General features: G+C 34.0%; 1 protein-coding gene across 1 annotated transcript in view; it reads left to right on the top strand.

The window, feature by feature from the left end:
• Window positions 1-230: 230 nt before the first annotated feature.
• The window catches only part of udt (protein undicht), a 27,433-nt gene continuing 16,114 nt past the window's right edge, over window positions 231-11,549 (top strand). Inside the window, exons 1-3 of the mRNA XM_068352001.1 lie at window positions 231-370; window positions 6,884-7,123; window positions 11,128-11,296. Coding sequence (XP_068208102.1) covers window positions 310-370; window positions 6,884-7,123; window positions 11,128-11,296 — 470 coding nt within the window. The 5' untranslated portion in view covers window positions 231-309. The remainder of the gene's footprint in view (window positions 371-6,883; window positions 7,124-11,127; window positions 11,297-11,549) is intronic.

Below are 11,549 nucleotides of genomic sequence, written 5' to 3'. Positions count from 1 at the left end.
GTTACCTGAGGCTAATTAAATCTACAGTTGCCTAATGATTATTTAACGAATTAAATCTAATATTTCCAAGAGAGAAATATTAAGAAGTTTATGAAATCATACATTATAATAAAGGTTTTTGTTATATCTGCACTATTGGTTATAAAAACTGCAAAACATTAATGATTACGCTACTAGAAATAAAATTCCTAGTGACGAATGGCAACAATCTCCCGCAGGTATATGCGACATCCTTACAAAACAACTCAACAGTTCCGCCGTAACTGTGAAAGAATGATTGTTAGTGTATCGTAGTGCTATGTGTAAACCATGGATTTCTTTAAAAACTACCTAATAGCCTCGCTCATAGCGACATGTCTGTTCATATATGGTAAGTTTGTTTCCTGTGAATTGAGTTATTTGCCGATTGGGTCAAAGAAGAGATATTTCTAGAGCTTTGAATCCCAAGGTTTTCTCTACAAGGCGTGTCTAGCATTTCCTGCACACCTCTATTTCATCATGTTTAGATTTTTTTATATGATTTATTCGTGATGCAAAACAACATTTGCGTAATACGCTTGTTTACGTGTAAAATTAGGACAGCTCATGAGTCTACGGAAACTATAAAGTTAATTTCTACCGTTGAAGTTCCCATTTTGTCCTCGTTTGTTTTCATCCTCTGAGTCACCTGTTTTGTTTTCATATGTTAGGAGGAGAGGAGGGTGTTTACTTTCAGAGTAGGGAATTATTAGGGAAATGATTACGTCACTAGCAAAAACTGAAAACAGTGCTTTATCATGATGAAAAATCTTATATGATGAAAATTCCATTTTAGGTATATTAAGAAGAAAACGAAATGGTCAATGTCGAAATAGAAAACTCAGCCGAAAGTTATAGACGTTGAAGGTGTTATCAAATAGAAAAAAAGACGAGTTGTATAAGATATATATATATATATATATATATATATATATATATATATATATATATATATATATATATATATATATATATATATATATATATATATATATAAACAGAATACCCCGCGAAACTTGTGCATTATATTTGTAAAATACACCAAATTCCCCGTAAAACATATCTCCCTTTATTGGTCATGCTCTTAGTTAAGAAATGAGATTTTGTAAACTACATTCCCTGGAATGTGTATACGATACGGAAAAATAACTTTCAACATGATCAAGTATGATAGATTTACCACTCGTGATTTATAATTTATAAATGTGTTAAGTCTTAAAACCTTTGTCATTATTTTCGTAATGATACAACTTTTGGGAGTCGCGTTTGTTGCTTGCCTCTCTGGTGTGTTTGTGTGTGTGTAAGTAATAGGACACACTCTTCATTCCTCCGTTCCTTATAGTTTTCATGCATGTTTGGTAACTGAGATTTGCACACACACACACACACACACACACACACACACACACACACACACACACACATATATATATATATATATATATATATATATATATATATATATATATATATATATATATATATATATATATATATATATATATATATATATATATATATATACGCACACAAACAACAACAACAACTGTAGCCATTTCTAGTCCACTGTAAGACAAAGGCCTCAGATATGTGTTTATTCCTATATATATATATATATATATATATATATATATATATATATATATATATATATATATATATATATATATATATATATATCCATATATATATACTGTATAATTGTGTGTATGTATATATATATATATATATATATATATATATATATATATATATATATACATATATATTTATATATACAACAAATATAGCCAGATATGTGTATACACACACACACACACATATATATATATATATATATATATATATATATATATATATATATATATATATATATATATATATATATATATATACATATATATAAACATACTCATATATATTTATGTATATTTTGACCATTGCCGTATCATTAGGATTTGGGTATTTTAGGGATTTGCTTGCCCCTCCCATCGCACCAATGTTTAAAACCCTGTAAAGCATATAATGTCACCATAGAAAGAGAAAGTGAACTACTTTAGCCTTCACTCACAGCTGTGTCTAGTAATGAGGCAGATAAATTATAACGTCCTTTAACAGCGTGAACTTTGGGAAACTGTATGATATTTATTAGATCTTATTTTATATGATAATATAATTGCCCGTTATTTAGTAAACTCTATTGTTTGTGTATCGCCCTGATCAACACAACTGTACTAGTCAGGGACACCCATACTAGGTTAGTTTGCTGTGAAAGATCAGACGAAAATCTCCCACCATCACCAATTTGCTGTGACCAGCGTGGTGAATAAAACAGGCCAAACGCCAGATATGTATAAGAACACGTCTGAGGCCTTTGTTCTGCAGTGAAATAGAAAATGCTGCATTTGTTGTTATATTGTTATTGCATCTCCCCTTTATAATATAAGAACAGGTGTCTGGTTATACACACACACACACACACACACACACACACACACACACACACATATATATATATATATATATATATATATATATATATATATATATATATATATATATATATATATATCCCTCGGGTAGTGTGAAAGTGAATAGTTATACCCTGGTGAGAGGGTCTGCGTGTGTGTGCATATCTGTCAAAATATTTAGCTGTCACTTTTGACAGGTCACGTACACTGGTATAGTATATTTAATTCAAACATCGTTTACTGTAGCAAATTATTTTTAGCCAAAACTAATAAGGGTAAAAGCATGATGTAATCAAGTGCTCTCTTAGACTTAATTACATTTATCGTTTCTCTTCTGTAATTAATTCATTCCTTTTACTGTAATAGGAGATGATGAATGGAGAAGTATTGAATTAAAAGCTCAAGATAGAGACGACTGGCGAAATCTAACAGAGGCCCCTTGCGTCAATAGACCTAGGAGGAGATGATGATGATAATGACTGTTGTGGGTCTAACCTATTAATCATAACGACGCCCAAAAAAAAATGTATTGCATTAAAGATTAACATTAAATTTAATTTCATGAAATTTATTTTCATGATTATGAACTGGCACCGTATAACACAGCCAGCCGTATCACAGCTCATCTACCATGAAACTTAAATTTTAAAGGATCACCTACAGTAACATTTCGAAGAACCATATTACCCTGGTTCACGATTTATCTTAATTTACTTTTTTTTTTTTTTTAATTAAGTTTATCAATGATAAGATAATAGTAGAAATACATTTTTAAACTATAAATAATGAGATCTAGAAATTTCTATCGTTTGTCTAACTTGGTATACTGTATGCTTAAAGGAGAGAGAGAGAGAGAGAGAGAGAGAGAGAGAGAGAGAGAGAGAGAGAGAGAGAGAGAGAGAGAGAGATTCTGACGGATATCGTGATTTTCAGCAACTATTTAAAAGATTAGTTATATTAAAAAATATTCAGTGTGGGAAAATATTACTTGTTAGCATTAAAGCAATTATCACAAATACTTCATATGTAAAAAAAAAAAATACCGTACAAAAGGGGGAATTTCAACAAGCATTCGGATTTAAAAAAAAAAAATATAGCGTTTCATGTAACAAAAACAAAATGGACATTAACAATACAGTATACAAACAAACTGACAGATGTAGGAATGAATAAATTAATATTTAAATAAGATTATGAATAATTCCAAAGAAGAGAGTATTAAACTACACCCGTAACAATGTTGAAAAAATTATGGAAATTTATTTTATGAAAAAATAATGTTTAAACTTTAGACCACAAAAAAAGTCGAGGGAAATGTATTTCTTCTTTAATACGCGTGCATATTCATGACTTTGTCCTCAAAGATATATTTGTCTGTGTAGTTTGTAGGAATTTTAAATACATCGGAGTTGAATTTGTTTATCGTGGATTATTAACTTTTTCTATTGATAAAGCGATGATCATCTTGAAAGTGGATTAGTATATATATATATATATATATATATATATATATATATATATATATATATATATATATATATAGTATATATAATATATATATATATATATATATATATATATATATATATATATATATATATATATATAGTATATATATATATATATATATATATATATATATATATATATATATATATATATATATATATATATATATATATATATATATATACAGTATATATATATATATATATATATATATATATATATATATATATATATATATATTATATATATATATATATTGATTATATACAGTATAGATGTATAATATTTATATATATCTATGTACTGTATATATGTAAACAGTGTATATGTTTGATGTTTATATATATACAGTATATATATATATATATATATATATATATATATATATATATATATATATATATATATATATATATATATATATATATATATTTATTACATACAGTATAATTATGTATATACACAGTATATATGTATACACTATATATATATATATATATATATATATATATATATATATATATATATATATATATATAGAGAGAGAGAGAGAGAGAGAGAGAGGAGAGAGAGAGAGAGAGAGAGAGAGAGAGAGAGAGAGAGAGAGAGAGAGAGAGAGAGAGAGAGAGATGGGGGGGGGGGGGACAGACGGTGCCCATAAACAGCATCGGGATTCTGTGATTGCCAACTAAACAGTCCATTTTTTTTTTTGATAAGTGAACAAAGGGATTGATGGCCATTTATGTACAAACAAAATGGGTTGTTGATAATTATCGAAGGCACTGCAGTTAATTATTATTATTATTGTTGTTGTTGTTGTTGTTGTTGTTGTTATCATTACTAGCTAAGTTACAACACTTGTTGGAAGAGCAAGATGCTATAAGCCCAAAGGCTCCAACAAGGAAAAATAGCCCAGTGAGAAAAGGAAATAAGGAAATAAAGAAACAATACGAGAAATAAAGAACAATTAAAATGAAATATTTCTAAAACAGTATCATCATCTAAACAGATATTTCACATATAAACTATAAGAAGACTTGTGTCAGCTTGTTCAGCATAAAAACCCTTGCATCAAGTTTGAACTTTAGTGAAGGCGCATATGTAATGTATATAAAGTCATGCAAAGATAATTTTTAGAATTTACATATTTTTTTCTAATTAAGAACCAGAGTTAGGAGATTAATTATAAAACCAAAATGAAAGTTACGTAAGGCGATCTGTCGGACTGGGATTCGAGACCCGCTCAAGCTCGATAGTTTCTTATAGTGTCTGCAACTTAACCATCCTTGCGAGCTAAGGATATGGTGTTTGGGGGAGCCTATAGGTCTACCTGCTGAGTCATTAGTAGCCATTGCCTGGCCCTCCTTGGTCCTAGCTTGGGTGTAGGGGGCCTTGGTCGCTGATCATATTTGTATATAGCCACTCACTAGGGCATAGTCACTGTCCCTTATCTCTGCCACTCATGAGTGATATCTAAACTTTAAAAAACTACTCTCGCGTGGGTGCCGTGGATTGTGTATGTTGCAGAAAGGATTGCATAGGATATTCAGACGATCGATTCGTCCTGGGTCTGTTCAAAGGTTCAAAGGCCGCTCATGAATGACAGAGGCAAGGGACAGAAGCATTGCCCTAGCAAGCAGAATAATGTTCTAGAGACTGGCCATATATGTACAGTATATGATCAGCGCCCAAGCCCCCTCTCCACCCAAGTTAGGACCAAGGAGGGCCAAGCAATGGCTGCTGATGATTCAGCATATAGACCTATAGGCTCCTACAAACCTTAGCTCACAAGGATAGTGAGGTTGCAGCAACCAAAGAATCTAACGAGTTTGAGCGGGACTCGAACCCCAGCCTGGCGTTTACTAGTTAAGGACGTTACCACATCGGTCACCACAACCCTAGTTCATTAAATTTATTATAAAACCATATTTTAATGAGGACTTTAGTCTGCATTCACTAATTATGAGACATCTGTATTAATAGTCTCTCTTCATAGTTTATAAATGATTGATCTATTTTAACGTTGTTACTGATCTTGAAATATTTTATATCAATTATTCATTGCTTCTCATGTAGTTTATTTATTTCCATATTCACTTTCCTTACTGGGCTATTTTTTCCCGTTGGAGCCATTGAGCTGATATCATTCTGCTTTTCCTGCTAGGGTTGTAGCTCGACTAGTAATGATAATTATAATATTATGTACACTAAGCAGTGGATGGCTTATGCGTTTAGCCTATATCAAAAGGTTAAAATTTTAAAATATTGATTGAAACTATTTTCTTTTTCTTTCTGGAATATAGCGTATCTTAATTAGATTAATATATATATATATATATATATATATATATATATATATATATATATATATATATATATATATATATATATATATATATATATATTTAAATTATATATATATATATATATATATATATATATATATATATATATATGTATATATATATATATATATTTATATAAATTATATATATATATGTATATATATATATATAATATACATATAATGATTGTCATATTAATAATAATGATAATGATAATAATAATGATGATAATTTTGCACATTCAGACGTGTCTTTCATATTAACTTTTTCTTCAATGGTTTCCAAAATATCGAATTATTATCATCAATATTGTTGTTGATATTGTCACTATCACTATCATTACTAAAGATAGTAATCATCATCATCATCATTATTATTATTATTATTATTATTATTATTATTATTATTATTATTATTATTATTATTATTCTTCTTATTATAACGAAGATGAAATAAGATATTTTACATAATAAAGTTGAATGAATAACGAAATAAGACATCAACCAACCAACTTCATCTAATCTCTCCTTCTTCCTGCAGAAGCAGACGCGGCCGCGCAATGCGTCGTGCCCTATGTGATCCGCGGCTCGTGGTTCAGCTTCGAGAAGGGAACCAACACCATCACGGACATCGACACCTCGTCCATGTCCCGCCACGGCGAATGTGTCGCCCTCAAGGTTCACCGCCACGACGTCAAGTCGCTGCTCTTCAAGTCCGACAGGTGTTACTACTGCGTCGAGTTCAAGATTAGGACGGTGAACGTCCTGGAGAAGATGTCGAGTGAGTCTTATTTCTCGTTCTGGTCTTGGCACCAGCCACCTGTTGAGATACTACCGCCAGTGTTATTGGTACCTTTGACTTGCCAGATAGTATTACATTGGTTCCCTCTCTGGTTGCGGCTTATTTTTCCTTTGCTTACAGATACACTGAATAGTCTGACATTTCTTTACACATTCTACTTCCTCATACACATGACAACAGATAACCAAAAAATCTTCACTCAAGGGGTTAGCTACCGCACTGTAATTATTCAAGGGCTACTTTCCCCCTGATAAGGGTAGAAGCGACTCTACCAATGGTAAGCAGCTGTTCTAGGAGAAAGACACTCCAAAATCAAACCATTGTTCTCTAGTCTTGGTTAGTGTCATAGCCTATGTACTATGCTCTTTCACTGCCTTGGATTAGAGTTATCTTGCACACTATTCTATATTTATTCATTTCCTTTCCTCACTGGGCTATTTTTTTCCTCTTGGACTTCTTGACCTTTAAGTATCTTACTTTTTCAATTAGGGTTGTAGCTTAGCTAGTTATAATGATAATGGTAATGGCGCTGCTTCAAATTGAACGCGTTATACCATGCAGTGTCGTTTCGGCTCTACCCTCCCCCTCCAATTAATAATAGGTTTGAATTAATCTTTATCTTGTGTACTAATGTGTGATGCAGATGAAACTATAATTTATTGATATATTTACTTCCATATGTATGTCTATTTAATTTTTTTGGCTGAATTATACAGGTTTCCATGATTTATTTTATATTCATTTTTTAAGAAGATTATTTCTTTAATTATTTTTATTTGTATGTTTATTCATATATTTGGTTGAATTTCTGTAAAATTTTAACGATAATAGATTGATTGTAAACAAACGAAGCATTTGTTGAAGAGTTCATCAGATTCTGTTGAAGGTTCAAGCTTATTTGGAGCCACGAAAAAAATATATTTTGCCATAGTGGAGGTACTGATTATTATTATTATTATTATTATAATTAGGTGGCTGTGCCTGAGCTCTACAGTCAGTGCAAGCAAAGCCAGTGGCTGTATTCCCTTCTCTGATCTTTTTACTAATAATTCAATAGAATAAAACTTCTCACATGATACAGTTCTGGGTCATGGGGATGAAATTCATAATTCAAATTCATTTATTAAGACTATAAAGTGTGGAGATCCCACCGTTAGGTATATTCCTATTAGAACCAGTAAAAGAAAATTTTTTTGGGATTGCAAGTGATGTATGTGGCAAGAAGGTTGTTGGAGGCAGCATGAGGAAGGGCAGTGAATGGTGGAATGAAGGAGTGAAGGTAAAAGTGGAAGAGAAAAAGAGGGCTTTTGAAGAATGGCTGCAGAGTAATAGTATAGAGAAGTATGAAAAATATAGAGAGAAAAATGTGGAAGTAAAGCGCAAGGTACGTGAGGCAAAGAGGGCAGCTGACCTGAGGTGGGGTCAGGGATTGGGTCAGTCATATGAAGAGAATAAGAAGAAGTTTTGGAAAGAAGTGAAGAGAGTAAGGAAGGCTGGCGCAAGAATTGAAGAGACAGTGAAAGATGGAAATGGAAGGTTGTTAAAAGGAGAGGAGGCAAGGAAAAGGTGGGCGGAATATTTTGAAAGTTTGCTGAATGTTGAGGATAATAGGGAGGCAGATATAATTGCTGTTCCAGGTGTTGAGGTGCCAGTGATGGGAGATGAGAATGAGAGAGAGATTACAATAGATGAAGTGAGGAGAGCACTAGATGAAACGAGAGTAGGAAAAGCATCTGGTATGGATGGTGTGAAAGCTGAGATGTTGAAGGAAGGGGGTGTGACTGTACTTGAATGGTTGGTGAGATTGTTTGATATGTGTTTTGTGTTGTCAATGGTACCAGTAGATTGGGTTTGTGCATGTATTGTACCACTATATAAGGGTAAGGGAGATGTGCATGAGTGTTGTAATTCAAGAGGTATTAGTTTGTTGAGTGTAGTTGGAAAAGTGTATGGTAGAGTATTGATTAATAGGATTAAGGATAAAACAGAGAATGCAATCTTGGAAGTACAGGGTGGTTTTAGAAGAGGTAGGGGTTGTATGAATCAGATTTTTACAGTTAGGCAGATATGCGAGAAATATTTAGCAAAAGGTAAGGAGGTGTATGTTGCGTTTATGGATCTGGAGAAAGCATATGATAGAGTTGATAGGGAAGCAATGTGGAATGTGATGAGGTTATATGGAGTTGGTGGAAGGTTGTTGCAAGCAGTGAAAAGTTTCTACAAAGGTAGTAAAGCATGTGTTAGAATAGGAAATGAAGTGAGTGATTGGTTTCCGGTGAGAGTGGGGCTGAGACAGGGATGTGTGATGTCGCCGTGGTTGTTTAACTTGTATGTTGATGGAGTGGTGAGAGAGGTGAATGCTCGAGTGCTTGGACGAGGATTAAAACTGGTAGGCGAGAATGACCATGAATGGGAGGTAAATCAGTTGTTGTTTGCGGATGATACTGTACTGGTAGCAGACACAGAAGAGAAGCTTGACCGACTAGTGACAGAATTTGGAAAGGTGTGCGAGAGAAGGAAGTTGAGAGTTAATGTGGGTAAGAGTAAGGTTATGAGATGTACGAGAAGGGAAGGTGGTGCAAGGTTGAATGTCATGTTGAATGGAGAGTTACTTGAGGAGGTGGATCAGTTTAAGTACTTGGGGTCTATTGTTGCAGCAAATGGTGGAGTGGAAGCAGATGTACGTCAGAGAGTGAATGAAGGTTGCAAAGTGTTGGGGGCAGTTAAGGGAGTAGTAAAAAATAGAGGGTTGGGCATGAATGTAAAGAGAGTTCTATATGAGAAAGTGATTGTACCAACTGTGATGTATGGATCGGAGTTGTGGGGAATGAAAGTGATGGAGAGACAGAAATTGAATGTGTTTGAGATGAAGTGTCTAAGGAGTATGGCTGGTGTATCTCGAGTAGATAGGGCTAGGAACGAAGTGGTGAGGGAGAGAACGGGTGTAAGAAACGAGTTAGCGGCTAGAGTGGATATGAATGTGTTGACGTGGTTTGGCCATGTTGAGAGAATGGTAAATGGTTGTCTGCTAAAGAAGGTGATGAATGCAAGAGTTGATGGGAGAAGTACAAGAGGAAGGCCAAGGTTTGGGTGGATGGATGGTGTGAAGAAAGCTCTGGGTGATAGGAGGATAGATGTGAGAGAGGCAAGAGAGCGTGCTAGAAATAGGAATGAATGGCGAGCGATTGTGACGCAGTTCTAGTAGGCCCTGCTGCTTCCTCCGGTGCCTTAGATGACCGCGGAGGTAGCAGCAGTAGGGGAGTCAGCATTATGAAGCTTCATCTGTGGTGGAAATGTGGGAGGTTGGGCTGTGGCACCCTAGCAGTACCAGCTGAACTCGGTTGAGTCCCTTGTTAGGCTGAAGGAACATAGAGAGTAGAGGTCCCCTTTTTGTTTTGTTTCATTGTTGGTGTCGGCTACCCCCCAAAATTGGGGGAAGTGCCTTGGTATATGGATGGATGGAGAACCAGTGTTGTATTAATTAACCCATGCCAGGACCAGTGGCATATTTCACGCTGTCTTTTCGTACAATTTATGAAAATATTACTACAAGTGAGGTAAATAATTCATAGTTTTTTCATTTGACCCTAAAAGAAAAAAATTGCATAGCCCTACTCTTGTTGGGCTGCTAAAGCGGGTTTTACACAGTCGAACGGTTTGTCGAACCCGGTTGTCGAACCTGATTGTAAAACGTTTCGAAGAGGTGGAGTCAGTCACAAAAGCATAAAGTTTGTGGACAATGAAGCCCCGCCCACAAAAGTCATACGAGAACAGACTTTCTTCGAACCGTTCGACGAACGTGTTCGACAACCGAATACCCCGTTCACACGTTCGAACATCTCTTCAAACACTTGTCTGTCGAACTGTTCGACCGTGTAAACCCGCCGTAAGTTTCAACCCAGTCAGCCAAATAGACCTATGTGGGGCTCCAAAGTTCTAGTATAGTCAAGAAATAATTGCAATGCTCTCGTCACTTCCCACAGCCGGTTGTGTTAGCTTCCCTGCCGGTAAAAAGCCGTCGTTAGAGGAGGTCTGCGCTGAGATGGACTCGAACCAGGCCCTGATTACGATGTTCAACGAAAACTACATCCCGAAGAATTGTCGTTCGGCCATCGAAGGAGTTTGGCACTTCGCGTACCAAAATCGATTCAGGTAAGGACGTATTTGATTATTATTATTATTATTATTATTAATAGCTAAGCTACAGTCTTAGTTGGCAAAGCAGGATGCTATAAGCCCAAGGACTCCAACAGGGAAAAATAGCCCTGTGAGGAAAGGAAATACATAAAAGATAAGAGAAGTAATCAATAATTAAGCTAAAATGTTTTAAGAGCAGTAACAATATTGAGATAAATCTTTTAATATAAACCTGAAGAACTAAAAAAAAGGGAAGAGAAATAAGATA

This window comes from Palaemon carinicauda, chromosome 28, assembly GCF_036898095.1.
Source record: "Palaemon carinicauda isolate YSFRI2023 chromosome 28, ASM3689809v2, whole genome shotgun sequence".
NCBI classification, from domain to species: Eukaryota; Metazoa; Arthropoda; class Malacostraca; order Decapoda; family Palaemonidae; genus Palaemon; species Palaemon carinicauda.
The sequence above is the reverse complement of the archived record's forward strand: the minus strand, read 5'-3'. Positions and strand labels throughout refer to the sequence as shown.